Below are 27,991 nucleotides of genomic sequence, written 5' to 3'. Positions count from 1 at the left end.
TATAGTGAAAAAAATATCTATATATATATATATGTATATATATATCTTAAAGCCTTTTTCGTTCAATCCTCGTCCTTGAAACGCCGATAAAAGGATTGAACGTAAGTGAAGACGCACTTCCAATCTGGACGTCGCATAACTACCATATCCTCAACATCGAGCAATGGTGCGATACCGGCTTCACTATATAAACACAGTGAATAAATATACATAATATATTTTTGATTTGTTTTAGAAGTATAATGGAATTAAGAGGATATCTCACTCAGCCGTTTTGAATGCCAGATCAAAGTTCTTTCTGCGGTCCTGTGGACGTAACGAATGATAATCAAAGGCGTCAGGTCTAAAATGATGAATCAGAGCGCAAAATGCCAAACCATTGTTCCAACTTGTCGAGAAATTGTCAAGTTGTATATTCTGCAAAGCAGTGATGTACATATTAATTTTAATGATGAAGCTGATAATGATAATTTATATGAAACTTGATATTTATTATTTACCTCATATTCCTTAGTTTTGGAACGGCACCAAGATAACAATCGTTCCTTTATCTGTACCGCATTATTTGTCACAGTAGGTTCGGTAAATCTAAAACGAAACTCCTTTTCTGGCGACTTTATGGGACTGGATCGGAGATCGGAAAGGACAGACAAAACATTAGAAGACACAATAGAGTGGAATTTAGGGTATAATAGAAGAGATAACGAGATAAGAGCTCTTCTTTTACATTCGAATATAATTCTTTCGTTGGGATGACCAAGAACAATGATAATTACCTTGACGGCAAAGAAGAACTATATTGCCGATCGAGTTGACGAAATTTGGCAAACGGCGATAATGGTTTCTTGGTGGCTGAAAAAAAAAAATGTGATTATCGGTGAATTCTGTACGATTGAGTTGCTCACACTTGCAAGTGTAAATCTTTAGTTTGTAAGTATTCAAAAATCGTCAGTATCAATCTTTTAATTCAAAATAATAAGTAAAGTTTCCTTTCAGAGTATAATTATAGTTAACTGGGATGGATTTTGAAACGTTCTCGACTATGTCGTTATATCACTATTAAAGCTGTGAGTTAGTTCAAGTGTCGGCCAATCAACATCGGTTTTGCTTGCTTTTCCAGGCATAGAGATAGAGAGACAAAAGGTTTTTCAAGATCTTGAGGAAGTTCACTCCAAGCTTTCCAATTGTCTTTCGTGTGATAGTGTTGTTCTTCATTGGATCATCGTCGTTGTTAAAAAGGATTCACGGTAAACTATAAATTGTCTTATTTATGTAGATGCATGCTAAAACCGTGAAGTGTAACGTGTTTATTTGCAGCAACAGGAATTTATAATTTCGAGGCTTGGCAACGACGGCAGATGTCCCCGTTCAGGAAGATCCTGGCGTAGGTAACGCGAATTGAGTTGAGTGTGGTGATGATGTTAACTGTACAACTGCTATTATATGACGCCACACAGCTACGAATATAATCTACAAAAGTCGCACACACATTGTACAGAGTAGTGTGGAGAAAACTATAACACTATTTGGCGCAACAAAAGGAGCTACAGAAAGATGTTTTGTGACTCACTGCTTTATTCGGGGATCTGTACGACCTTCTAGCGATTCTCTACTTCTCTCTCTCTCTCTCTCTCTTTCTTGTTCTTGTTCACTTAAAACGTGTCCTTAGAACGTGTGGCTACGTCCAAAAGACGAAGTAGAAACATACGTGCGATTAAATGCGCTAGAGAGAAAGAGAAAAAAAGACATATATGTACGTCTATGCTTTTGCGAAATGATTGCCAAAAGTCGGTGCCTTCTAGCCAAATAATATGAGTCGAATTGCCTCGTATTCTTCGAACTCTTTGCCTTATGTTTTTCGATGAAATCTCTTTGGGGTTGTAACATAATGGGATATCCAAAGTAATTTTAGTCCTTCAAGTCCAAATCCTAGAAAATTCTATCTTTTTTTTTCCCATTTGGCAATCGTTGACTGATGCATACCGATGATGTATGACGATAATCGATCATTTTTTTTATTCATCTTCAGATTTACTGTATTCCCACATAGATTATTTCGATATAAATTATTCCAATATTTTTCGTTATTTCCGACGAAAATTCATAGAGGTAGATGATGGTCACGTCATTTAATTCGTCCTAGAATACGTTTCTTTGGTTGGCAAGCACTTCCAACATCCCCTATATTTTGATCGTATTTTAAACCAAGGATAAGTATGATAATTCAATTTGAATTATTTCTCACTCGACGATATTAACACGGTCTTTGGCTTATGAACACGGTCATCGTCTTACGTGATACTTGGTATATACATAGGTATCGTTATGGACGATGTTTTCAATAATAATAACAATAACAATAACAATAACAAGTATAACAATAAAAGAATAAGTATAACACAAGTATAAAAATCACATTGTATCTTGTGTTTGATCGATGGATCGGATTCGCACGCGAAGAACTTTCTATCGTAACTCAATTTCTTGCGTACTCGTAGCATCTACCGCTACCCATTACAAGTGGTCGATGCAAGAGAAAGAAAAGGAAGAAGAAAGAGAGAGAGAGAGAGAAAGAGAGAGATAAAGTTGATCGGTCAGCAATGCTGACTGTCCATCCTCGTGGCTTCCTGGAAGATATCGTCGAAGACCTTGTCGACGTCAGCACTGTTAACTTGTAGGAGAGGTACTTGTGTCGGTGGTATCGTCAAGACGAGTTTCTGTTCGCAGATACCAGGCAAGGTACGACTTCTCGATAGACCGATCATGCACTTTCCATGAGCGTGACGAGGAGAGGAACGTTTCTTCGATTCTTTTGTTTCATTCGTTGAACTTTCATTGGGACTATCGAAGTATCTTCTTATTTTGTCCTCCATCTTTTTAACGCTATCGGAAGATGCCTCGAATTGTTTCGTTCGAAATTTCATGGAGGATGGTGATCTAGGTTTCGGGGGTTTAGGTAAGCAAGAAACTTTCGATGATGACGGACTGGAGTCGCTTGTACGAGGAATACGAGAAGAACTGTTGGACAGAGCCAATTGATGCCAAGATTCGGATTTTGATAGAACGATGGATCTAGATGGCTGATTGGCACAAGACATTAAATATTCGTCGCTGGAATCAATTGGATTTGTTCCATTCGGTACAGGTGATCGTTCCTTACGTATAGGTTTGTTCGGAACAACAACTGGTTGTTCATAAACTTCTCTGAGTGCTGAAACTTGATTGACAACCCGTGATGTGGACGGTGTGACTTGAGTTTGTCTCGTTGGTAAATCCGGTAAAAGAAATTTCTTTGCTTGAGATAGATTACCGATACGTTTAAATTGATTGGATAGAGGAGAGGGTGAGATCGATTCGAGTCTGTTAACATTTTCCATCTGTATATATTCGTTATTACTTCGTGGAGCTACGTAATAACCTTGTTCATAGGATTGTTGTTCCTTTCTGGTATTTCCATGTGTTTCATTTTGATAATCGATAGGTAATTGTTTGAATGGACGATCGATCATCGTACAACGTTCATGATGGAGTCGTTGTATCAAACTCTGTTGCAACATATTGTGTCTACGTATTTCTTCGTCGACTTCTTCGTCGTTACTTGCTTTCGATCTTGAATTGGACCGAACAGGTGATACAGACGGAGTCGAATAATCCCTAGAGTACGATGCTTCGACGACTTCCCCTTGGATTTCTGGACTTTCAACGGACGCCACTGTAGCAATAGCACATGTATATCTCGTTACAACACCTTCCTCCTCGCTTATGTCTTGATTTTGAATATTTTTAGCATCCAAATAATCGTAGTCTTTAGATCGAGGTAAATCATCTTCAGCATAATTCACTTTCGCTGATTCGTATTCATTTTGTTCAACTTTCGACACTGGCTCGTAAGCTTTCACGAAAGCTGTCTGATTTTGCACGCGTGGATTCGTAACAATCGTATCGGAACGATAATCGTGAAAAGGCACAGTTTCGCGAACGTTTTCTTTTACCGGCAAAACACAATTTGATTCATCTCGCAAACGATAATCCTCATGACTTTTTTCCTCACCAAGACTTTTCTGATTATCCGAAAGAAAGGTATGAACATCTTCTGAAATTTTAGAGGACACATCATTTGATGTTTGTATCGAGACATTGCTATAAATCAAAGGTGGCCCGTTCGAGATCTTTGGAACAACACGAAAAGATCTAACCTCATCGAAATTTTCATCCTGAGCACCAGTTTGAACAGCTACCGATGCACTGCCACGTAAAGTAAGGTCAACTTGTTGAGATCCATCTGTAATTTCGGTTTTACGAATAAAATCCCGAGAATCACGAGTTCCTTGAATATTATAACGATTGTAATCCTTTGGTATCATCTTGAACGAAATCTTTCCATCCACTATGTTTGGATTATTTGTTTCACCAGTCAATTCATTTCGAGGTTGACACAATTTCGAATTTTGTTGATGAATATCGTCGGGCTCGTAAGATGGTTTTTCCAAGGTTGACGAGGATGTACCTTTGCTAACGAAAGGTGCAAATTGTTTACAGAATGAACGATAATCGAGACGCCCATTTTCTGCGATCGTTGCACTTGATGATTTCTCATGTTCGATCCAAGGCGGTCTTGGAAAGGTACGTTTCTCAGAGTTTCCATCTACTTGAACTTTGTATTCCGAAGCTCGTTGCTGAACGTTGCTATTGTTGGTACCACGATCGAACATCTTTCTTGCTTTCTCGCGTAATGTATTTCCAGGCATGGGTATATTGATTTTAGGAGGATTGGTAGAGATCGGTGAAGATTTAACAAAGTTCGATATACCAGTTGGCTTTTCGATCCTTCGAAAAGGAGAGGAAGGAGCATGTCTGAAGCCAGGAGAGATCGATTGATTAACATTAGAGGTATCGTGTTCAAAGTTACAAAAGACATTTGCGTTGAAGGGTTTCTCCTTTCCAGGATTATACCGTTGAGTCCCTTGAGGAACTATTGGTGGTCGTTTCGGAAGCTTATGCTTGTTAATTTGCTGTTCAGACTCATCACCAGAAGTCGTCGTTTTGTCGAAGGCCGTTTTGATGTTGGAAAAACGACTGTTCCAGTTCTCATTGCTTACCGATGATGGATCCATCGTTTTTGTATAGCCAAATGATTTGAACGATGATGGTGGATTAAATATAGGAGTATCGTTATTCTTGCTAATCAATGCCATGAATTTTCTATCATTTTCAGTTCTCGGCTGGAAGGATGGTATGATCATGCTATTGATCGAATTACAGTTTGCCTTATCACTAACATTTATAGGCTTTTTCAAGGATACACAACCGCTACCTTCTTGCTTGAAACTCTCAGCTTGTAATTTCAGGTAACTTGGAATGTCAATGGTATTGGCTCGTTTGATCTTCGACTTTTTCGCAGTGAATCGATTGGAAGAAGTGCACTTGCTCGAGGATTCTACTCGTTGCTGAAGAGCCGCAGCCAATCTGCCAACACGACCAACTTCTACGTTGCCAACTTCCGTGTTATCCAATGTGTTTCTCGAGTCGAGACTAGGTCGTAGAGACTGATGAGTCACTTCGTTTGACGCGATCGTCGACTGGGTGACGACGAAGTCCGTTTTATCGGCATAGAAAGGAGCAGCACGTGGACGTATTTCCAGACCTTTGTCAATATTATTTCTATCGCGCAAAGATTGTCGATGATTGATGGCGTCCTTCGTATATTTGTCATGTATCTCTTCGGGTCTTGGCTTTTCTTCGGAAGAATCGATAGCTTTAGACGTAGTGGAAAACAACGGGGAGAGTGTTATTTTCGTAAACGGCGTAACGTCGTTAAAATTCTTATCCTCCTGCAACCATTTCCTAGCACATGCCAACTCTTCGGCAGAGACTCCAATGGTATGTCTGCTAGCTCGTCGTCTACGATTGGTCACGGATGGTGTTGTAGCTATTAGAGAAGACTTTAGCTTCTCCTCTTGCGTAAGAATCTTCTTTTCTTCCTTCTGCGATTCACGTGGCATCTCTAATCGCGAAAGTAAACTCGACACTAGCCGTAGAAGTTGAAGTTTACTACTTGGATCGGAAGCAGCACCGTGTTTTGTTAACGCGCCAACGTCGATCCTTTCGAGAGTTTCTCTTAAACGGGAAAGGGCCGTGTGTATATCGGACATCAAAAGATCCTCGAGGAAACTCAAGTCATTCTTCAGGTCTTGTTCATTGCCGTTGCTATTCTTGCTAGCGGTTGATCGTTCGTCCATGGAACGGACCTTTCGTGAATCATTGACATCGAGAGCAAGTTCTCGTGGATCCTCCTTGATCGGTGATGATGTATCGGCTATCGCGAGCGAGAGCTCGAGCACCGAACGAAGGCGCTCTACCAGTACCGGTAATGAATTCCACTCACCGACTGCTTGCTTCTCGTTGCTGCCCTGATCCGTCGTTGCTCTTGGAATTGAACTGTTAGTGGTAGTAGTGGTAGTGGTCGTAGTGGTGGTGGTGGTGGTGGTGATGTTGGTGCTGCTGCTGTTGCTGCTGCTGTTGATCGGAAGAGACTCGCCTACTACCCCTACCCTCGTATCTATCTTTTCCTCTTGTGGCTCAGCCAAAGATACGTTCTCGTTGAACAAGGAACTTGCTGGTTCGGTCACACGATCGGCCGATCTCGACGACTGCAGGCACGTCGTGTCAAATGATCTGGCTGAAAGATTCAAGAAGAAAAAAAAAAGGAAAGATGGATGGATGGAATTAGTTCTGCTTCTTTTCCTCCCTTCGTTATCGAATCGTTACGGAATCCTTCGTAAGAAGATTCTCGCGAAAACATTCTATTTTTAATTGAAGATCAAATCGAACGCGCGAGCGACGCCTTTCTATTTTCTCTCTTTTTTTTCTTTGCCTTCCTTTTTATTTCTTTAATAGATTTATTTCGCGTGGTATAAAGAATACTCTTCGGGATGAAAATAAAACAGACGTGTGTGGGAATGTTATACGAGAGAAAGAAAGAAAAAGAATTAAAGAGAGAAACGGAAGATCGAAAAACGATGGATCGTAGGGTTAATCTATCTTTCTCTTTCTATCTTTCGTTACGAATCAGGAAAAAAAAAGCACGGTTTAAATGATTAAACGATTCACGCACAGGAAAACGTGTTGATTGGCGGGTTGCGTCTGCTGCCATTTTCACGGAGGGAAAGAGACCGTGACAAAAAGCGCGACACGTGTATACGTGCATTTTCGCGACGTTGAATCTCCATTGTCGAATCTATTTTTACGCGTGAGTAGGCGTGAAAAAAGATTGTGAATTTAAAAATAAAATAGAAAGAGAGATATTAGAGTGAAAAATTTTAAAAAATAGAAAACTCCTCTGTGTGTATGAGAGAGGGAGGGAGAGAGAAAGAAAGAGAGAGAGAGAGAGAGAGAGAGAGAAAATAGAAAAAGAAAATGAGAGAAGAGAGTGGAGCAAAGACGAAACGCGTATCGCGAAGGTCGAGAAGTAGACTGAAAGCACAGCGAACGAAATTTCTCCGTTGCGTGGCCAGATGTGTGTTGATATTAGGACGCGTTGTTATAACCCCGGAGGGGTAAAAGATCGCGAGCTTTCCTCTTGCGATTGGTTACTTCGCTCTATCCAAATGTGTTCTCGTCTTACCCGTTACTACTGCTTGCTTCCTAGCTAGTACTACTACTACTACTACTACTACTATTACTACTACTACTACTACTACTACTACTACTACTACTACTACTACTACTACTTCTACAATAACTACTACTGTGTCTTACTGTTTGCTGGTTGCCCATTTGGCAGACTACGAATCTTTTGTACATGTTCATACTGTCTGAGAGAGAGAGAGAGAAAGGAAGAGCAAGAGACTTTTTGCGGTAGGAAGAACGTCTGAAAGAACGAAGAAGAGGGAATAGATAAGCGGTTAAATAGGGGAAGGCTGGTACAGAAGAGACTCGAGGGATAAACGAACGAACGAACGAAGGGAAAAACAAACGGATAGGCTAGCGAAAGAGGATCCTATAACGTATGGAATAAATCGACCGGTGGATAGACGTTTAATGGATAGAACGAATATGTATAAATCGAGGATGTACGCAGAAGAGAGAAAGAGAGAGAGAGAGAGAGAGAGAGAGAGACGGGTTGACCGCTTTCGACCATCGTTCGCTCTCGCTTTATTTAAAACGCACGGTATTCTCCGTGGGATTTATTTTCGGTCGCTCGCTCGTTCAACGCCTCGCAGCTGCCGCGAGCTAACGTTCTGCGTCGTGGAAGCTTTACCCTCAAAGAGAAATAGAGAGACTTTACGTATATGTCTATATGTACGCGATCAAGAAGATCGATCGAAAAGAAGGCGATCCATCACGTACCTGATTCCAAAGTTTCCCTCGTTTCTACGATTCCCTGTGACTTCTCACTGTGATCCTCATCTTTTTCCTCTTCGACTCTCTCTTCTTTTCCTTCTGATCTCTCCTCTTCCTCCTCTTCCTCCTCCTCTTCCTCTTCCTCTTTCTCTTCCTCTTCTTCCTCCTCGTCTTTCTCTTTTTTATCGACTTCTTCTTCTTCTTCTTCTTCTTCTTCTTCTCCTTCTTCTTCTTCCGCTTTCTTTTCTTCCATTTCTTCTTTATGAGCCTGTTCCTGCTCCTGTTCTTTCGGTGACAATAGCCGTAGCTCATCGACGACTTCCGAATCTACCGAGGTCGATCTCCTCTTCCGTTCATCCTCATCCTCCTCCTTCCGGTTCTCCTCGATCTCACTTCGAATCTCATCGTTCTCCGTCACGATTACTGTAACCAACCAACCGAGAATGTACTTGCAGTAGAATCTTTTCTTTCTCGTTTGAAATATAAAAAAGATTGTAAGATAGATTATTCTAAGAGCGGAGCTTTTGTTAAACAGCTTTGAAGTTTGTTTGTTTGTTTTGTCTTTTTTTCCTTCCTTTTGTTTTTTTCTTCTTTTTCTCGAATGCATTTACTTCGAAAAATGTCAGAGATAAGTAGATATGATATGTATATATATAATCTTGATAATTCTTACCCTCTGCATTGGACATGTCTCTCTTAATCCACCTCTTTTTCGACCAAGAGTCTGAAAGTAAAAGGAAAGTATTTTAATTATCCTTTCCCTTTTTATATTATCGTGAGCAAAAGGAAGAAAAGAAGAAAGAAAGAAAGAAAGAAAGAAAGAAGGTAAAAGAAGATTAAGATCGTTACGCTTTTACTCTCACGACTATTTCTAATAACTCTATAAAATTTACATTAATATACTCTTAAAATTGATAAATAGTTCTATACGAGTTTGATATAGGAGGAACGTGGAAAGTTTCTTTCTCAAAAAGAAAGGAAAAAGAATAAGAAGAAAAAAGAAAAAAAAAAAAAAGAAAAAAATAAAGATAAAGAAAAACAATTCAAGCGACGACGTTGCAACGAAGGTCGATACGATTAATCACAAGAGCATTCGATTAATTTTTGGTCTCCAAACACGGGCACAAGTTAGAAACATACTCCGTTCTTCTCTCTTTCTCTCCCTCTTTTTCTCTCTCTCTCTCTCTCTCTCTCTCTATCTATCTCTCCCTCTCTCTTTTTGTTTGGCCGTATGCCAAGCACTGTAGCCTCGCGAATAATTCTTCATCGAGGCGGAAGAATCCAGAGCGGTTTCGCGTCTTGACGATCATCGTTACGCATTTCACCGTGGTTTAAAGGCGTTGGCCATCGCGTAGCTTCTTTGGCTAGAGCGCGAAAATAACTTTGACCTGTTTACGCGAGTACGGAAATTAGTAAAATCTCATCTGGATCCAAGATCTGGAAAATTCTTACGAATGAACGTGACTTTTCTTCGACTTTTCGTCTTTGCTTTGATTTACATAAAATCCTATTGTTTAGTATTGTTGAATGACGTCAAGACTTTCGATATGAGGATTACTAATTATACAGAACGAGATAGAGAGAAAGAGAGAGAGAGAGAGAGAGAGAGAGAGAGAGAGAGAGAGATTTTCTAAATACATTATTAGAAAATATTTTAATAAAGTGTTAAAGCCAATTTAAGGATCGATCGTCAATGCTAATCTATTCCTTTTTTTTTTGTTTCGTTCGCTCGATGCCAAGCCTGCTATCTTCAGAACGTTTTATTGCATAATCTTATTCATTGATACACGTTCACCTCTCTTTTTCTCTTTGTTTACTCATAGCTTAAGAATATTTCTTGAGGCAAAGAAAAGAAGTTAAATTATACAATTTTGTCGGCTCGACGAACGTTCTTAACAATATTTGGATGAATAAATTATTTTCTTAAGATAGGTTGTAGAAGTATGAGGGAAGGGATGCTGAGTGAAATTCTTTTGAAACGTGGTTGATATACAATGGACCACCACCATTGCTAACACTACCATCACCACCACCACCACCAACGTGTCTGATCAAAAAACACGATCACGAGAATAGACAATGACGTGGCCAAAAGAAGACGACTATAAAGACGGCGACGACTTTCGGGATCTCTCGATTTTCCTACCCCCTTTTCCTCTCTTCATGATTCAACGATCTATCGTTTAGATCCACGAACTTTTCTATCCGCCTCCGACTTTTATTTAAAAGACTCAACACGATTGAGTCTCGGGCATTCGGCTTTGGACCGATACCAAAGCAAGAAGGAAATATCTCGTGGTAGCAAGGGACTAACGTTAAATGATTCGATTCGGATAGCCTTCGTATATCGATAGCCCGATATCTCTTCGATACACCTCAAACCACAAACTTTTCACTCTCCCTGATATCTATCAACATTTCATCGTTATACCGAAAATCGTTTATCCGTTCGTCTGTTCCAACAACGAGTGATTCCCTCCCAAAAATAACGCGTCACGAAATGCCGTTATCGTAGAAGCTATTTTACGTGGCTCCGACTCGAATCGTATTACGATTTTGGTATATCGCTCACAAAAGCGCAAAACCACCGATAGCAAGCGATAGTAGCAATAACATAGCCACCACCACCACCACCAGCACCAGCCAGCACCATCATCATCATCATCATCATCATCACTACCACTACCACTAGCATCGGCAACAGCAGCAGCAGCAGCAGTAGTACGAATAGCACGAGTAGTAGAGTAGGATGGTTGGTGGTGGTCCTGACACATCGATCGACCGCGTGCGGTTAAAGGCTCGCTGGAAAAAAGATGGTTCAATCGATTACCTTCCAATGCTCAGAGTAAGAGCAGCCGACGAGCGTGTGTGAGGACTGAGAAGTGAGATAGATCGATGTATATGTATCTATATATGACTATGTATATATATATATATATATATATATATATATATATATATGTATGTATGTACGTATATATATAGAAGATAGACAGAAAGAAAAGATCAGAAGCAGGGATATGGCCAAGTAGAGATGGATCCGTGATCTCCCTTGTCTTCTTCGCGAAGGGACTAAAAGGAACTTCTTGCCAACTCGCCGTAAACTTCTATTTTCTTTTCTTTTCCTCTCTTCTCTTCTCTTCTCTTCTCTTCTCGTTGCTTTTCCCTGGCAACGACGATCGACGATCCACGACGAGGACCACGACGACGATGAAGGTGGCGTCGGTGACGACGGTGGATGATGCTCTGCCACAAGCTGCTGCCTAAAGGCATAGCGTCACCCGGACCGAATTAAACAAGCAGAAATAGCCCGAGTTATTGCCGGCGCTATGTACGTGAGAGAGAGAGAGAGAGAGAGAGAGAGAGAGAGAAAGAGAGAGAGAGAGAGACAGAGTGAGAGAGACAGAGAGAGAGAGAGAGAGAGAAAGACAGAGAGAGAGAGAGAGATGCTCTCGATGCATACCTTGTATCCTGTCCACAGACGCTAACGTGGAGACCGATTCTCTCCACAGCATGCGGAAGACCGGACTACCGGTTCTTCCTCTTTCAATGGAACTTCTACTTCTTCTTCTTCTTCTTCTTCTTCTTCTTCTTCTTCTTCTTCTTCTTCTTCTTCTTCTTCTCCTTCTCCATCTTCTTCTGCTTCTTCTTCTTCTTCTTCTATTGTCTTCTTTTTCATCAAAAAGAATTTCGAACAGAGACCATAGACTGACAAAGTTGATACCAGGTATTAAGAGAACATATTCCATTTAATTGATTTTGCGACAACGATATATCGTAAAATCCAACATGTCCAATATGTTCAATTGGAAAAAATTTCAATATACGCAGAGATCGATTTTTTTACTATATGAAGCATAGAAAAAAAGAGGTACGATATGATATGTGCATACATGATCGACATTGTTCGATCAAGCATCGATATCTCTGAATCCCTATGGATCATCATAAAGATTTATAGAATATCATAGAAAACGAGCAAAAGAAAGTGAAATACATGATGAGCACGAGGCATACATTCTCTGCGCTTTCTCACAGCTGATCTGTAATCCTTCGCACACGATCATACGTTTTCATTCCTCTCCCTCTTTTCTTCATTCTTTTCCTTTCTCTTCTTTTTCCCTCTCTCTCTTTCTTTCTCTTTCTCTCTCTCTCTCTCTCTCTCTCTCTCTCTTTTGCTCTCTTTCTCTTTCTCTTTCTCTTTCATGCAAGGCGCAAAGCGAAGAACGCCCCACCTGTCCCAAGTTCTGTCCCTCCACCGACGAGGCCGTTGCTCGATGGTGGAAATTACTTTCAAAGCGAGAGAACCCGTTGACCTACTGCTGTCTTTCAGTATACGTTCTATATTTCAGTCTTTCGTTTAGCTATCGCAGGTGCACGTATCACCATAAAAAGGATCCATCGCTTCGAATATAATCACGTTACCGGAATCATTCTGTCCTTGAATGGCTTGAGGAAGATCGTAGGATGCAACGTGAAACTTGTCGGGTTACAAAAGCAGGGAGAAACGGCGAAATAGTTTAACGAGAAGACGCTGACGTTCGAAATTTCACAAAGTAAGTTCTTTAAAATGCATTAATTGGATTCAGTCGATTGATTTTTTAACGTCAATTCATATATATATATATTTTTTTTTGTTAATGTTCGAAAGGAAATAAATACTAGCTCAGTGGTCTTCGTGAAAATTCGTGAAGATGAAGGGATGGTTCGATGCATTCAGAAACGATGGTGGACCGACTCTCTATAGTTATAGTAATCGTACACCCGTCACTGGCGATGTTGCTCTTGTTATCGTTTTCGTTATTTTCGGTACAATATTCACAGCCTTTCTAGTCATATTTCCTGGTATACGAAAGGAAGTGAGTTGAATTAATTTTTATCAGAGAAAGTGAAAAAAAATAAAGGAAAAAAAAAAAAAAAAAAAAAGAAGAAAAATGAAATATGTGGAGAATATAAATCTGGTCAAAATGACATTTGCAGAGACTAACTACGTTCCTGATTGTAACCCTGAGCCTCTTCGTTGGAGCTACGATTCAAGGTCTGTACGATACTCCTTTCAAAGTATCGACCTTGTTGATTAACATACAAGGTGGTACTTTTTACAAAAAATTCAAATTAAATTAATTTGCTTAAAGTCGCTCAGTATGGTTCATCTTGGCACACCAGTTCGGCAACCATCGTTAGTTCGTACAGTGCTTTCTCCAGGCATAGAACCAAAGCACAAATCGGCGGTTACATTGGACTCATGCATATCAACATTACCTACAAACGTGAGTCACAATATCAAACGACTGTTGCTACTTCGTACGATTATGACGAAAGTGTAGTGAAATTCCAAGGGAGTTAGTTTACAAAAGTTTAAGAAGTTTACAAAAGGATAAATTCCTTTAAAAATTGAAATGAAAAATGTACGAACGAAACGTATTAGCTTTTGGTTGATCCCCTTTAAAAGGAACGACATGTCTACGTTTGCACATTGAAAAGTTTATCCTAGAAATGCTGTTGCTGAATCTCTTACATTCGGACGTGCTCGGAAATGAAAACGTTTGATACCGATGACGTCTTAAAATGAGAGAATCTCGTGTCGTACAAACTTTTTTTCTTCACGAGTTACATATTTCATTCGTTTTCAACCATTCTTCTCTCTCTCTCTCTCTCTCTCTCTTTTTTTCTTTCTCTTCCTTCTTTTAATTGCTAATCTGTCCTTTGATTGCCTTCATCAGACCTACCAGACAGTGAACACACGAACGACGATGTCGAGTATAATGAGAGATTCTCGTGGCGGGGTTCTAATGAAATGACGAGTGCTTTCAAACAAGCGCTCTATCAAGGAGCTCCTTTTCCAATCGTTTCCCTAGCGGAATATTTTAGCCTTCATCAGGAAGGATTTTCTTGGGGTAGCAAATATCGTGAAGCTGGTTACTATGCGTCTATAATGCTCTGGTGAGATTTTATTTACAATTGAAACGTTTTAAAAGGATATCAAACAATGATAATTTGACTATTTCCCTAGGACAACCTTTGCTTCTTGGTGTATGATGAATTTATTGCTTATGGTCGTACCACGTTATGGTGCATACAGTATGATCATGACAGGATTGTGTATGCTCTCTACAAACCTAATTTATTGGGCTTTACTACCTTGCGAACCGTTAATTGCTCATATAGACGGTTCGATTCTCGCCTTCGACATGGGTTGGAATTATTGGTTGGTTTTGGTTGCAGGTGAGAGATTAAATCGTTCGTATTTTTCACACTTCACGGGATATACAAAATATATCATTTACGACGATATTTAATAGGTATCGGATGTCTTTTCGCTGGAATCGTGGTGACAGCGATCGATTTGATATTTCCTCATCAATTTTCAACTATACTCGAAGTTGATTATGACACTCCATATGATAGACATGTTATCATCGAGGAGAGTTTCGATACAAGAAATGTTAGAAGAAAATTGCCAAAAATTGAGGATTCCTTGGGCGATCGTATCATGAGGTTTTTTCTTTTTTCTTTTCCTTTTTTTTTTTTTTTTTTTTTTTTTTTAATCTATTTATATAAAACTTTTTTTTTTATAAAGTTATAACGTCGATATCGGTTTTGTTCTTTCGTCATATTTTATTCATCCTCTTATCTCGTACGAATGTTAGGCAGATATATAAAGAATGAAATGTTTCAGTCAGCTGTCGTCGAAGCTTCAAAACAGAAATACGGATCGAGAGGATACGCAGGGCGTGATAAATAAAACTTATGCTCCTCACAAATCCTCTGATTTTCAACAGGAACGTAATAACGATGATCCTAGTAAGAGCAATTGGTCTTATCCCTTTCCTCCGGCGCCAAGAAGGATGTTGAACTCTTGATACTTGCGTTTGATTTTAAAAGAAATAAATGTATTTTAATATATACATATATATATATACGAATATATATATATATATATATATATATATATATATATATATATGCAATTCACTCAATAAAACTCGAAACTAGCTACGTATACCTAATTCCTTACTTTTTAAATTCAGTTTTCACTCGCATCGGTATATTTATTAATTTTTTTTTTTTTTTTTTTTTTTTTTTTTAATTATCATCGCCGACTAGTAATCCATTAAAAGGGGAAAATATTCATTCATTGAATCCTATTATTGGAAAATTAGGATATGGTTAAATGACGTGAGTAATCTCTCTTCATAAATAAGAAATATAATATTAATTATAAATAAGGCACGCGCACTAGCACAATAAATATGTACACTCTTTTTAGGAAGTTACAAAGGAATCGCTAGAAATTCCTAGCGAATTTCCGATTCTTTTCTCGCAATAACTAGCCAAAGTTCTCAAAATGGTGGATAAAATATGGTAGTCTACGACCCTTGTTCACCTCGTCGCAAGCAGACATTACGCTTTTAGTTAAAGGCCGTGGTCCACAACTAAATACTCCTATTTTACTGACCTGCAAAATATAAAAAATATCAAAGTTCTTTTGCATTGAAGAATTCATATCGTACGTCCTTTCACTTCTGCGAGAACTCTTTAGATAATAAAAGTTATTACAATGGTAATTCGTATAAAGTACAATAATACATTCTCATAGTTAGAAGTACTTTCGAAAAAACTAAAGCTTTCGAATCGCTGAACTTTGGACTTTTTTAATAACGCAAAGCCTCAAGTACTTTTATAATACTCACGTAACTATGTTTCTTTTGAACAAACTTTAGAAACGAGGTCATATCTGGTCGACCAAAATGATTAATAGCTTTCAGTCCAGTGAATATACTCTTCTTAGATAATCTTTGAAAATGATTCTCACAAATATACTGAAACATGAAATTTTGCGTTCGTCAGACTTTACATAAATCCATTTATAAACGATATTAAAGTTGAACGATGATAATTCCTAAACTTACTAGCATAGTAGTACGTAAGTCGAATTTGTGAAAAAACTGAGTTATAAATATATGTATTTCAAGAACATCGGTTACGTCTTTCCTTTCGACGTCTCTGAGAACATCGATGAACCACTCAAAGTGTTTGTGAGATGGACATATCCAAAGAAAGTATACCTGTTGAGAGAAGTCGAACGATTTGTAGAGAGAGAGAAAGAGAGACCGAGAGAGAGAGAGAGAGAGAGAGAGAGAGAGAGAGAGAGAGAGAGAGAGAGAGAGAGAGAAACATATGTTTTAGTCAAACGAACTGTATGTACCTTTTTACAGGCAACTCCGGAATATCTATTGGTGGAAGTACCAAAGACAAGATCATTCAGCATAGAAGCATACGGAGTAACTCCAATCCCTCCACCGACCATAACTGCCACTTCAAATTTATACCAGTCTTGATTTCCACCTCCAAATGGTCCCTCGATTCGTATTTTAGGGTGCTCGTCTTCCGGATTATAGTTACAAGGATCAAAGTAGTTCCGTAATTTCCAGGTCCATGGACCTTGGGCTTTAATATGACACGAAAGGAAGTTCTCGTGGGGCGCCGAAGTGAGGGTGAATGAGTGAAACTCGTTCGATCTAAAGACTGTACACGAGAGACGTACCCATTGACCTGAGAGATACTTAAGATTTGGAGGTCTGTAAAATTTGATCTTTATTACATCGGATGGTAGCAATTCTGTCTCAATTATATCAAGAGCCATATATTTCGTTCTCAAGCTTACGACCTGAATAAAATTAACATGCGTTATTAATTCGTTCAGTTATAATATATAATAACGAGAATGTACCTTGTCCAAAGCATAGATGATCGCCGGGCCAACGAAGAAAATCCAAAATCTTGGAGAGCCAGTTAATCTGGCTAAACCATGGATCAAGGATAATGCATAAAATAATACGTACAAGCTGTGAGTTAATGAAAAAAATTTATATGCTTTTTGCCGTATTGTAGGATGTGCAAAAACAAAAATGATCGTCATTACGAGGAAAAGTAGAATACCGGTTAAGCCTAAAAAATAAAAATAAAAAAATAAAAATAATAAAAGAAAAAAAAAAAAAAAAAAAAAAAAAGAAGAAGAAAAAAGATGATAATAAAATCTAATTACATTATACGCACATGAACAGTATGCAAAGTTCAATAACTATTTTCATTACAAACCTGTCACCGTTTGAAAAAGCCAAAATGTAATAGTTGGCTTCGCATCGCTTGGAAAACTGATCTCGTTTGTGAGGCAGCGGAGATGTGCTATCGGTTGCGTCGATACGTGATAAAAATTCACGATGTGCCCGACCGTATGTAAAATGGAAAAAAAGAGGGCTGTGCATGCGGCTATTTTGTGAAATTGTATGTGCGAATCCAATGGTATATACTGTTGGATCGAAAATTCTTTCAATTTGGTCAATAGATTACGAGACATCGTGAGAAGTAATAGACTGTAACAAAATGATAAAGCTGCTGCCGATCCTCGCGTAATCGCAATACCAACACCCATAATGTGTCTCAAATCCGTATGCTCGGCCATGAAAGAATAATCTATGAAAGAAAGGTTTGTTTTAATATTATCTCTTAATCAGTAATATTCTGATGGGCTCATTAACTTTTGTTAAACTCACGTATAAACCTTTCAACGAAGAGAGCTATAGTGATAACGTAAAACACGAAAAGATAAAATATATTTTGTCTATTTTCCTCGAGAAAAGTCGATATCGCGTCCCATTGTTTGCGGGCCCAATTTTTCGAATCCTCCGGTGGCAACTGATCGATCTGAAAGCTTGTCATTCGAGCGACATTTGTCGACATATCTAAAAAATTTTGTTTCGCCCCTTTACAATCCAATCCAATTGCAACAAAATCACCTTTATATTCCTTCATCATTAACTTGAAATCATTGTAAGTAAGATAATTCTTCCTTTCAAGACCAGCGTCCTGTGTTATGAAAAAAATATTTGGTTTTATTATTCATTTGAAATTGATTGTCTAAACGTAAAAAAAAAAAAAAAAAAAAAAAAAAAAAAAAATATTGACGTTTAATTACTTGAAACATTCCGTCGATGAGCTCGGTGACATGATCATCGGAAAGACTGGTAGTACGTGCAATTTCAACGAGCGATCTTAACATCTCGGATAATTCCTCTTTATCGATAACGCCATTGCTGTCCTTATCGCACATGTCAAAAATAATACGCAATTTGTCCTCGGTTTTGCCACGGGAAAAGAGTAACACGGTATCGAGAAATTCTTGAAAGGATATACGACCGTCGCCGTCTTTGTCGACGATATTGAACATTTTCTTCACGAAAACTGCATCAGGACGCATACCAAGGGCACTAGCAAATTCGCTTTTTGACAGAGATGTGCGCATCGCTGTAATAACCTCGCCTGTATCGCTATCCTCGGATCGTCGTCGCCTTTCCCCAGGTCGTAGACCAAACGTCAGCGCGTAAGCTTCTCGGAAAAACTATTAAAGTGTTTACTTTTGTTTTTCTTCTTTTTCCTTTTCTTTTCGAATACAATTATTTTTCTCTATTTTTTTTGCTTTCTTTCTTTCTTTCTTATTTTTTTTTTGTTTTTCTTTTTGTTTTCATAACTATTACTATTACAAATCTTTTAGAAATGTTTAACGTAAAGGAAGAAATGAAAATTTTGTTTGAAAAATTGAACAAAGCAATTTACCAACCTGTTCGAGCTTCTTTTGTCGACGTTCTTTAGTTTCCGCTTTTGCGAGCATAACATCACGGTTAACTTGGAAAAGCGTGCAATGTTTCTTGTGGGACGACAGGAACGCTTCCAATTTCGCAATGAACTTTCTGCGCGAGGCCAAGGAATCGAGTTCAAGGACAAGGTCGTAATCACGTGGTATACGTAACAATACCAATGCCTTTCTATGCCCGCTTTCGCTCTCCTTAAATATTTATTAAAGTTCGATATCGATAGTATGAGATCTTAAGTTTTTTTTATGTATGCGTTAAAAAGAATCGATGAAAAACATTGATTATATATAGGAAAGAAGAAATTGTTAAAGTAAATGAAATAAGTACCTGAGACTCTTCTATGGTTATTGTATTGACGCTACTAAAATCGAACGTACGAAGTTTTTCGCCCTTTCGATCGACGATATGCAAAGCTGCTTCAGGACCGAAACGAACTTTTACCAAGCGACGATGATTTGCGTGCAGCCATTCACGAACGACCATCTTGTCGACGCAAATTCGGTTGTCGCTTCTCCTTTGAATTTCTTCTTGAAGTATACGTAAACGACGTCTTCGTCGGTTCTGTAGTTTTACTAAGCCATAAGCGGCTCCAGCGCACAAAATTGGGAAAAATCCGAGGAAAACGCAGGCATAGATGTAGACAAATTCGCTACCCTGTGTAAAGAAAAAAAAAAAAGAAAGAAAGAAAGAAAGAAAGAAAGAAAGAAAAAAAAGCAAAATGAAAACAACATTACGACAATAAAATGATATTTCAGAATTTTGTTTGGCGTTATAAAAAAGTAATTTTGTAAAAATAATTTCACTTGATTTACTTCGAAATAGTCGTATCGTTGCAACGGTAAACAGGGCTCGAGTACGGATGAGTTCAATTGGAAAGGTTGAGGACACGGATCGTTTTCCTCCCAAAGGAATACTCGTTTCTGAATCGTGTCCGGTGGAATATTGGTTGCGTTTGTGATCACATCCCATAACGTCACACGGCGTATATCTTCAATTTCGGTTTTTGTAAAAATTCTATGTAAAAGGTATACGTTTAGTGTTTCCTTTATTATGTATACGCTCGAATATGATGGAATTCGATTGAATTCGAAATGAATATCGATCTTACCCAGACTCTTCATTTTCAAACCAAAAGCGATCGGAGTCTCTCAAGCGTAAAAATTGTTCTTTAATAACCGCAGTAAAAAGTTCCCCGGGTCCATCACTGGATTCCAACATACCGCCGACGTAAACATCTACGTTATTTAAATTGTTCGAATGGATTTCAACGAGAGTACGCAGTAGAGATGGATTTTTGTTGAATAAGTCAGGATTAATCTCGTTCCATGTTTTTCTTGGCGTTAACTTGAAATGTTTTCGGGCAGTATTGTAATCCGGTAATCCATTATCGCGACCACGCATGATATTAAGAGCACCGAGATCTCTTCGTGAAAATTCCATTGGTCCGAAAAGATTATTTCGTATATCTGTACCGAGAAGATTGTCCTCCTTTTCGGCTATTTGAGAACTCATTCCCATGATTAATTCTTCTATCGTACTATTCGCTAAAATTTCCTATAAAGAAATGATCGAGTTTAAGAGATCGATAAAGATCTTGATACTTTGTACAAAGTAACTTTTTTGATTTATTACAAATACTCACGTTCGAATCCCACCAAGTAGAGCAAAGTCTGATCGCGGCTTGACCCGCGTTAGTCTTTCGAAACTCACATCTTTCGTCACGTCTGTATATACCAGGTGGTATAAGAGTATGTCCAAAACGAAAAGCAGCACTTTGAAAAATATGACTTATTCCCGGATGGAGATCAGTTTTATAGCCGGTATACGCTGGTAATTCTTCGTCCAAGAGCGTGGGAAGATACTCATATAAAATAATGTTCTAAGATAAAGAGGACAAGGGAAAAATTTAATTGAATCGTCTATTCATCTTTCATACTTTAAGAAAATGGAAACTCAATTTGTACCTGTAGAGTTCCTATAACTATACGTCGTGCTTTCTGAAAGATTTCTTCGTCGGACATATCTGGATATTCTCGTTGTACACGATTTGCTATAACGTTATGCCAACGATAGAATAGGATCCCTAATGAGAGTAACGGTGGATGTTGATTGGTTCTTGGATCTCCGAGTACTATGTAAAAGATTAAAATCAAGATAAGTAAAAGAGCACTCGTAGATAGATCGTACTCGATAATGGGATTATGAAATATTATTATGGCGTAAATAACCATGAGAGTATGATGAACCTAATGAAATTTGGTTGTTACATATCAACGATCATGATCGATCTTATGACTCGATAAGAATGATACATCGGCTAATGTATTTAATTATTTCGAACAAATACGAATCGTATTCGCGGCTGGATATTGCAAAAGAAGAAGATAAAGAGATTTCGATGTTATGAGTAAGCTATGTTGCAAGAGAAATTTAAGGTAAACGGCAAGAACAAGGTGTAATCTTACGATAAAGCCGTTCTGGACTGAGCATTCTCATAACGTGCGGAACGGCATGATTGAAGAGTGGAGCGCGCATGGTGTTTCTCACGGGAAATTTTCTGCTTGGTTCCATGAGGAGACTTCCGTTCTTGAATGCTCGCATCGTGTTCGCCCATGCTTCGCTACTGGAGTATATGAAGCTACCATCGATCCAGCTTGTTACTTTATTTATCTGCAACCTCACATATTCAGAGCTATTTTTCATGTTATTGTTTATGAGCTAATATTTTTCTTTTATGTCATCGTCACCAGTCATGCGCGTAAAACAATGTGTCATCTATTTCATTCTCATATGAATGTACATAAAGTAAACGTAATTCTATCCATACTTTATAAAACCGTGTCATTCACATTTCACTGTTTTCTTACAATCTAATGAAGTCATGTCTAACGTGCGTACGTTGTGGATTAAATTCTCTTTTATAAAAAAGAAAAAAAAAACAAATAAAAGGAAGAAAAAAAAATAATTGGAGAAAGATGACAATCGTTTCCTTTCAAGTCACGCAAACTAAGAATAGTAAAGTCATTAATTCAAAATGGATACGGAAAAGTAGGAAATTACCTGTTCGCGAGGGCTGTTCGGGCTACGTCCAGTTTGGCGGTCGTAATCGGCACGTAGAAAAGGAATGTACTTGTTACCTTGGCACTCCTTGTCGAAAACCGGATCGCATTTATCCACATCGATACGATGGAACTCTATAGGACAACCACTTTCGCTGGCCATGATTATTTCCGACGTGACTAGTTGTCCTGAAATGATTTCGTTATGTAGACTAAAATTCAATTTTTATTGTTAAATCTTAATGTTATAGATTGAAAGTCGAACGAGATTAGTCATAACAGGATTTATTAAACAGGACCTAAACTGATATATGCTTCTGACTACAAATTACGTATTCCATTCATATATATATATATATATATATATATATATATATATATATATATATATATTAGTATAACGGGCTATAATTTTGTGTAAACTCAACTACAAGTACTTTAGAAAAACACGTTTATCGTTTAAATAAAGATCCTCTTAGAATTAGAATTTCTGTTTGGAAATTATTTTTAGAACGGAGATAATCTTTACCGAAAAAAGCAAACAAAGCAGTCAGATTTTTAACGGAGGGTAAACCTTCATCTCCTTGCATAAAGAGATCGCTTAGTTTTCTTGGCGAGGGTCTATCTTGACCAGCCAATGCATAGACACCATCGGAATAAGCTGCAGGTACTTTTCGTATCAGCCTACTACCTATGGAATTTAGAGGCTGAATTAAGTGATGCTTGAGAAAACTTTTCTAGATAAATATTTTGACTACTTGCCGATCGATCCCCAATTAGGATGAGCCAAGTTGTTGTACCATCCATCGTATCTTTGTTTTTCCGCACCATTGTGAAATGCTCCTAAAGATGTTAAGACTAACGATTAACAATGTCATTACATTTTAATGGCATTTCCATTAAGAATTATTATCAATTTTTTTTTTTTTTTTTTCTTTTTTTTTTTTTTTTTTTTTATATATATATATTTTAAATTCGCAAATCTTACATGGTCGTATGTTAATTATTAAGACTTATGCGTAAAATTAAGGAACAAAGTATAAGCGATTCGTTTACAAATGACAAAATATATAACGCGATTATTGTTAATGGGGCAACATATGAATGTTTAGAAACGAAAGCTTAATAAAAACGGAACTCAGCCAGGCGAGTTTGTCTGGCAAGAGCGAAAGTTTGTTGCGCGGCCAGCACCTACCGGTTTCAACGAGTAACACGATCCAGAGTGCCCAGAGAAACAAACGCAACCGTTTGAAGAAACGGGCCAAAAAAAGACGTTTCCCTGTCATCGTTGTTTTTCTTTGCTTTCTTCAAGTAGATCTAAATTAATGCCATATCTCGTTCGTACGAAAGATAAACCCAGGATATGTTGGATCTTTGTGTGACCCCAAAAAAACAAACAAAAAAAAAAGAAAAGAAGAGAATTTCACGTTTTCTCAATGATAATCGGAACGATCCATTTTCTTTGTTTCACTTCTTTTGAATCCACAAACTGGATTATCAGGTAAGAGGACACATTTGTACGTAAAATCAAGAAAATCGTTTCGAAATATTGAATTGAGTCACCTCACAAGTTGCTTTAAGATAGAAACGTGAAGCAAAAAGTTGGGAAAGCTAACAATGCGGGTGCACAATAAGTGCAGAACATCACGTGCGTGCCGATCAAGTTGAAAAAAGTCTTGCTGGTTCTTGAAAATCCTTGTCCGTAGCAATCAGTCTTTTTCCACTTTGGCGTGTAGTAAAACGAAGATAACACAATGAGGTTTTATACGAAAAAAAAAAAAAAAAAAAAAAAAAAGAATAATGAAAATCTATAACCTTTCTCTCTTTCTCTTTCTCTCTATTCTTTTTTTTTTTTTTTTAATTTTTTTCTCTTGGATTTTTGTAACGTGGTTTGGCCCAAGAGCGTGGCCCAAGTTTGTTAAGAAACAACCCACGAACCGACACCAGCCGATCTTAGCTGCACGGTGAAAGTCGCCGGTCTACTTGCTTCGTTCTTACCAGCCACCACCAGACTGGTGTACTGTCTTTCTCCTTCTCTCTTCTCATATTCTTCTTCTCTCTTTCCTTTCAACAAGAACGAATGAGCCTACCCGTTCGTTCTATACGTAAAGCCTCTCTAACCAAAGCAGACCCCCACCAAAGTTTCTTACTCGCAAGCGATTCCTTTCTCCAGTCGGCACGTTTTACCGAGGCGGCATCGTTCGTGACGTCACCATATGCGCAGGCCTAGTTTTTAAGTCCGCGGCACCGATTACCCAAGGCGAAACCTCTCCCGAGTCTCTCTGTGCCTCGAGTACGTTTCAAGGTCGATGCTTCACGACGATCCTCACTAGTCTCATGCTTCAACGTTTCATCTTCTTTTTTTTCTCTTTTTTTTTCTTTCTTTCTGATCCTTTCGACGAAAAAGGATTCTCTTAACAACATTTGGAGCGACCCTCATCATGAGATACTCTTTTAACTTCTGGATCCGCATGAGTCATCTTCTTGAAACAGTCTAGACAATATCGCAATATTTTCTTTTCTTTTTACTGTTTTCTATATAACCCGACGCTCGAGAGAAAGTTTATATGTAAATTAAAATATATGGAAAAATTTCTCAAAGAATTAGAAAAGAAACGATGAAAATTTAGAGATCGTATACATTTTTCATTTAACGTAATATATTCAATCACATATCCTAAGATAGTTTTTACTTACAAGAAATTTAATGGTGATGTAGTTAACCGCATAGTTTTCATAATCTTTAATAAGGATAACTCGTCTTGTTTTATGACATTAGATAAATATTTATATATGTGGTAGAACAGAAAACCTATCGAATGGTATGTCTCACGGATAAGCAAGTTTTCTTCCGCAATAATCCATATCGTTTCCTTGCTATTTTTTTAATCGTTCATAATTTTACAACCTTGACGAGAAAGTTTACTTTTCAGAATCAAGCAAATAATTGGAGTTTATATGACATGACTCAAGTTCAATTTGCCCTGATCCTTTCTAAAGTTCGTCTTTTTTTTTTTTTTTTTTTTTTTTTTAAGTAGACATTAATATCATTCCCAGTGAAAACGTTCACTTTTAAGAGTAACAATCGTAACCATATTTTTCTTTTTTCTTAATTAAATAGCTATTCGTATATAGTCAACGTCATGCGCATGAGATATTTGGCGATCGCATTCTTTTGCCTGAGAATCACAGGTGCAATGTATTTACCTATACATATATGCAAGTATATAAAAGCATGTATATATATATATATATGTATATACAGAGGCTTATGTTATGACTCAATCCATACAAAGAGTGATCGCGCCTACTCGGCTACCGGTCGATTTTTATCGCCCTTGGCACGAATCGGCAAAGACGGTTACATTTGGTAGAGATCGTCCGAGTATACTTCCCTCGTTGAGACCATACGTTCCAGTCGGAATACGTCTCTTCGTGCCTTGAATACATTTTTAGCGATTTATATTACGGAGGTCTTTCACCTTATATATTCGACAAAATAACGGTAGTTATTTCAATCCAGGAAGCAAAAGGAAACTTTGGACGATCATTCAAGAGAGTAAAAAAAAAAAAGAAATAATATTAGATATACGCATATACAATTCAATGTTGATTTACTTAATCCAATTACAAGATTACAATGCACCTCATTGCTTCTTATTTTCTTTCGTTATAACTCTTGTTATATGTCTAAATCTATGAGAAACGTTTTATCGTAAAATAAATATACTCGTATAATGTACCGTATGATGGTTTGCAAAATGAAAGAAATATTTGCATTCGTTATCTTCAATGATTTTTTCTTTATTTTTTTTTTCTTTTTACTTTTTTTTTTTTCTTTTTCTTTTTTTTCAAGTCACTCAAGTAGCAAATAAATAATGAATTTTTCATTAGCTTGTATTACGTCTAAATTATTCTCCAATTAATTTTGTTTGTTTTCTTGTGTATATATATATATATATATATATATATATATTTTTTTTTTTTTTTTTCTCTTCTATTTATTTTTCTTTTTTATTTTGTGAATGATTTGCTTAAGTAAAGGAAGAATTTTCTGATATTATTCTTTAGCAAACAAAATTCTTTATAATGAAAAGAATATTTTTAATATCCTGTTCAACGTTCGATATTCAATATTCCGTATCGCCGACGGTTGCAATGAAGAATCTTTGATGCGAGCTTTTTATAATCCATGGAAATGCAAAAATATACAGGTAAGGGAGCTATTACTTCGTTATATAAACGAGATCACGGCTATTGATGTTATAAGCATCATATAAGTCATGTCACAAGAGAAGTTCATTGGGTGATAAAGGAAAGGAGGAAGCAAAGAAAAAAAAGCTTTTAAATGCATTCTTCCTTTCGATTCATCGAAGCGAGGATATTATTGTTTTGCTCCTATCAGAAAACACACGATTATTTTACGAATGGCACGATTGCTATATGTATGATATATATATATGTGTATGTGTGTGTGTGTACCTATACATGTATATATCGTACACGTTCGTCGTGATTTATAAAAGAAAATAAAGAGGAATAGGAAATGAGAGAGAGAGAGAGAGAGAGAGAGAGAGAGAGAGAGAGAGAGAGAGAGAGAGAGAAAGAGATCGAATGGTCCGTTAAAAGAATCAATCCGTGAAAAGTTTTTCAATCGAGTAGAAAAAAATAAAACGTGAATGAACGCACGTATGCGAGTTCGAGCGTTGACAACGCAGACACATAAAGTAATGTGAAGTACCAATGGATGGATAGATGGATGGATGGATGGATGGATGAATGGATGGATGAATGGATGGATGAATGGATGGATAGATGGATGGACCGAAAAAAAGAACAAAGATCATTTGGAAGTCGATCCAGGATAATAATAGACGACTGCTGGTGCTGGTAATTGCCAATGAGCGGCATGGAGTTCAATCAATTGTAAAAGCGTTTTCCTCACGGATGGGAGAGTCGTCTCGTCGGCTAGAAAGGCGTCTCGTAGACTTCCAAGTAGTTGTTGAAGTTGTGCCGGTAATTCAGCATCAAGATCCTTGCCAATACAGGTGAGAATGAAGAAGAGACAATCCGTCTATGGTGAATGAAGAATTCCCAGTAATACATCAAGATCATAAAGTTATATTATCGAGTTAAATAGATCACTATTCTACTTGGTCAAGGTTGAGAAGAACTGAACGAAGGTGAGCAACGATATTAGTATGAATGTACATAGTTATATGTTCACGTTATGTTCATACATAGATATACGTATTCCTTTATTTGATGTAATTAAAAAAATACTTTTTTATATCTCATAGACACATACGTTGCTTTTCAAATGATAAATACAATTATTTTTATTTCACCTTCGTTCCGTTACAAAAGAGAATTCTTGACTCTTACCTCGGCGAGAGAATTTACAACCGGTGGTTGCAAGCAATCCTGACAACATTTCCAGAGTAATGTGAGAAGCACACGACCTGGCGGTACACCTTCTTGCTGCGTCTTGAGTTGAAGTTGTCGCCGTTTCAGCTATAGTGCAATATAATTACATGGATAAACATAATACATACCTATTATTCGCATATACATTCTTGAGTTAAACAAGGTTACACAATATGTTGGTAAGTAAGCCATTGAAACAAGGAACAATCACTTGCCGCAGGTAATAAATGCTATGAATTCAACGAGAGTTTTTTTATGCGAAGCTTTTTTGTACCTGTATAAGAGTTATTCAGGAGACACAGATTTGATTTGCTTTTTTGTTTAGTTAGTCGCTACGAGAAGACACAAATCAATTCAGTAGAAGATACATTCTCCACACCTGACAGTACATCTCGTTGAGGAACATCATGAAGGCCGAGTAACGGTGACAACCTGATTCATCTCGAAGTATTCTCGTACGATCTTGGTACCATTGTTGACATATGTTCAAGAGAGATTCCAAGAAGG

At 37.6% G+C, this 27,991-nt stretch overlaps 5 protein-coding genes across 29 annotated transcripts in view; 1 reads left to right on the top strand and 4 right to left on the bottom strand.

The window, feature by feature from the left end:
- Positions 1-62: 62 nt before the first annotated feature.
- Positions 63-1,887, bottom strand: LOC124947256 (smoothelin-like protein 2). The gene is made up of 5 exons (XM_047489161.1): positions 1,758-1,887; positions 777-852; positions 501-624; positions 266-417; positions 63-183 (listed from the first exon to the last, which is right to left on the bottom strand). Exons 1-5 carry the CDS (start codon positions 1,885-1,887, stop codon positions 63-65), a joined length of 603 nt encoding a protein of 200 aa, XP_047345117.1.
- LOC124946378 lies at positions 796-12,502 on the bottom strand. 12 transcript variants are annotated; one of them, XR_007100035.1, is made up of 5 exons: positions 11,807-12,502; positions 9,017-9,067; positions 8,350-8,766; positions 1,571-6,679; positions 796-1,470 (listed from the first exon to the last, which is right to left on the bottom strand). XR_007100035.1 is itself a non-coding variant. In XM_047486954.1 (5 exons), the coding sequence occupies exons 3-5, from the start codon at positions 9,030-9,032 to the stop codon at positions 2,595-2,597; spliced, it is 4,518 nt and encodes a 1,505-aa protein (XP_047342910.1). In that variant the 5' UTR covers positions 9,033-9,067; positions 11,174-11,606; positions 11,807-12,501; the 3' UTR covers positions 796-2,594. The 12 variants fall into 12 exon arrangements, 10 of the variants coding, with proteins under 10 accessions (XP_047342910.1, XP_047342907.1, XP_047342911.1 ...); XR_007100034.1 differs by having other exon boundaries at positions 796-852; XM_047486954.1 differs by adding an exon at positions 11,174-11,606 and having other exon boundaries at positions 796-6,679; positions 11,807-12,501.
- Positions 5,856-15,299, top strand: LOC124946383 (dual oxidase maturation factor 1). Of its 8 annotated transcripts, none has more exons than XM_047486975.1 (10): positions 10,326-11,225; positions 11,329-11,442; positions 12,708-12,899; positions 12,995-13,202; positions 13,324-13,381; positions 13,479-13,613; positions 14,067-14,286; positions 14,357-14,568; positions 14,646-14,841; positions 15,023-15,299. In XM_047486975.1, exons 4-10 carry the CDS (start codon positions 13,038-13,040, stop codon positions 15,204-15,206), a joined length of 1,170 nt encoding a protein of 389 aa, XP_047342931.1. In that variant the 5' UTR covers positions 10,326-11,225; positions 11,329-11,442; positions 12,708-12,899; positions 12,995-13,037; the 3' UTR covers positions 15,207-15,299. The 8 variants fall into 8 exon arrangements, with proteins under 8 accessions (XP_047342936.1, XP_047342933.1, XP_047342934.1 ...); XM_047486974.1 differs by having other exon boundaries at positions 11,329-11,674; XM_047486980.1 differs by lacking the exons at positions 10,326-11,225; positions 11,329-11,442 and adding an exon at positions 5,856-5,961.
- Positions 15,300-15,402: 103 nt separating this feature from the next.
- Positions 15,403-25,516, bottom strand: LOC124946379 (dual oxidase). 3 transcript variants are annotated; one of them, XM_047486962.1, is made up of 21 exons: positions 24,755-25,516; positions 23,873-24,551; positions 23,253-23,780; positions 22,820-22,900; positions 22,587-22,748; positions 22,059-22,246; positions 21,464-21,668; positions 20,963-21,129; positions 20,641-20,877; positions 20,107-20,552; positions 19,811-20,012; positions 19,326-19,652; positions 18,965-19,189; positions 18,323-18,745; positions 17,901-18,213; positions 17,446-17,820; positions 17,078-17,295; positions 16,553-17,014; positions 16,257-16,412; positions 16,038-16,166; positions 15,403-15,802 (listed from the first exon to the last, which is right to left on the bottom strand). In XM_047486962.1, the coding sequence occupies exons 3-21, from the start codon at positions 23,341-23,343 to the stop codon at positions 15,674-15,676; spliced, it is 4,536 nt and encodes a 1,511-aa protein (XP_047342918.1). In that variant the 5' UTR covers positions 23,344-23,780; positions 23,873-24,551; positions 24,755-25,516; the 3' UTR covers positions 15,403-15,673. The 3 variants fall into 3 exon arrangements, with proteins under 3 accessions (XP_047342918.1, XP_047342919.1, XP_047342920.1); XM_047486963.1 differs by lacking the exon at positions 24,755-25,516 and having other exon boundaries at positions 17,078-17,148; positions 23,873-24,730; XM_047486964.1 differs by lacking the exons at positions 22,820-22,900; positions 23,253-23,780; positions 23,873-24,551; positions 24,755-25,516 and having other exon boundaries at positions 21,464-21,675; positions 22,587-22,729.
- A 319-nt stretch (positions 25,517-25,835) lies between these two features.
- LOC124946381 (CBP80/20-dependent translation initiation factor) overlaps positions 25,836-27,991 on the bottom strand; it is an 8,074-nt gene continuing 5,918 nt past the window's right edge. For all 5 annotated transcript variants that reach the window (XM_047486966.1, XM_047486970.1, XM_047486969.1 and 2 more), the window contains 3 exons: positions 27,864-27,991; positions 27,443-27,571; positions 25,836-27,131 (listed from right to left, as the gene is read on the bottom strand). The exon at positions 27,864-27,991 is cut by the window's right edge and continues 16 nt beyond it. In XM_047486966.1, the coding sequence (XP_047342922.1) occupies positions 26,901-27,131; positions 27,443-27,571; positions 27,864-27,991 (488 nt within the window). In that variant the 3' untranslated portion in view covers positions 25,836-26,900. The remainder of the gene's footprint in view (positions 27,132-27,442; positions 27,572-27,863) is intronic.

Source organism: Vespa velutina, chromosome 2 (genome assembly GCF_912470025.1).
Source record: "Vespa velutina chromosome 2, iVesVel2.1, whole genome shotgun sequence".
In the NCBI taxonomy this organism is placed as follows: Eukaryota; Metazoa; Arthropoda; class Insecta; order Hymenoptera; family Vespidae; genus Vespa; species Vespa velutina.
Note: the sequence above shows the minus strand (reverse complement) of the source record. Positions and strands in the feature narration are given on the sequence as shown.

What these genes read in the sequence shown, in the direction of transcription:
- LOC124946383 (XM_047486980.1), top strand. Translation starts at nt 13,038, where the DNA reads ATGAAGGGATGGTTCGATGCATTCAGAAACGATGGTGGACCGACTCTC. An exon ending in TTGGTTGGTTTTGGTTGCAG is followed by an intron (nt 14,569 to 14,645) that starts GTGAGAGATTAA and finishes GATATTTAATAG; the next exon opens with GTATCGGATGTCTTTTCGCT. An exon ending in TTGGGCGATCGTATCATGAG is followed by an intron (nt 14,842 to 15,022) that starts GTTTTTTCTTTT and finishes GAAATGTTTCAG; the next exon opens with TCAGCTGTCGTCGAAGCTTC.
- LOC124946378 (XM_047486951.1), bottom strand. Translation starts at nt 12,092, where the DNA reads ATGGAATATGTTCTCTTAATACCTGGTATCAACTTTGTCAGTCTATGG. An exon ending in GTCTGTGGACAGGATACAAG is followed by an intron (nt 9,068 to 11,806) that starts GTATGCATCGAG and finishes TTTTACTTTCAG; the next exon opens with ACTCTTGGTCGAAAAAGAGG. An exon ending in AGACATGTCCAATGCAGAGG is followed by an intron (nt 8,767 to 9,016) that starts GTAAGAATTATC and finishes GGTTGGTTACAG; the next exon opens with TAATCGTGACGGAGAACGAT.
- LOC124947256 (XM_047489161.1), bottom strand. Translation starts at nt 1,887, where the DNA reads ATGTTACAACCCCAAAGAGATTTCATCGAAAAACATAAGGCAAAGAGT. An exon ending in AGTTCTTCTTTGCCGTCAAG is followed by an intron (nt 625 to 776) that starts GTAATTATCATT and finishes TCTCCGATCCAG; the next exon opens with TCCCATAAAGTCGCCAGAAA. An exon ending in CCAAAACTAAGGAATATGAG is followed by an intron (nt 418 to 500) that starts GTAAATAATAAA and finishes ACTGCTTTGCAG; the next exon opens with AATATACAACTTGACAATTT.
- LOC124946379 (XM_047486962.1), bottom strand. Translation starts at nt 23,343, where the DNA reads ATGACAGGGAAACGTCTTTTTTTGGCCCGTTTCTTCAAACGGTTGCGT. An exon ending in CAGTCCAGAACGGCTTTATC is followed by an intron (nt 21,130 to 21,463) that starts GTAAGATTACAC and finishes TCTTTTACATAG; the next exon opens with TACTCGGAGATCCAAGAACC. An exon ending in GACAAAAGAAGCTCGAACAG is followed by an intron (nt 18,746 to 18,964) that starts GTTGGTAAATTG and finishes ACACTTTAATAG; the next exon opens with TTTTTCCGAGAAGCTTACGC.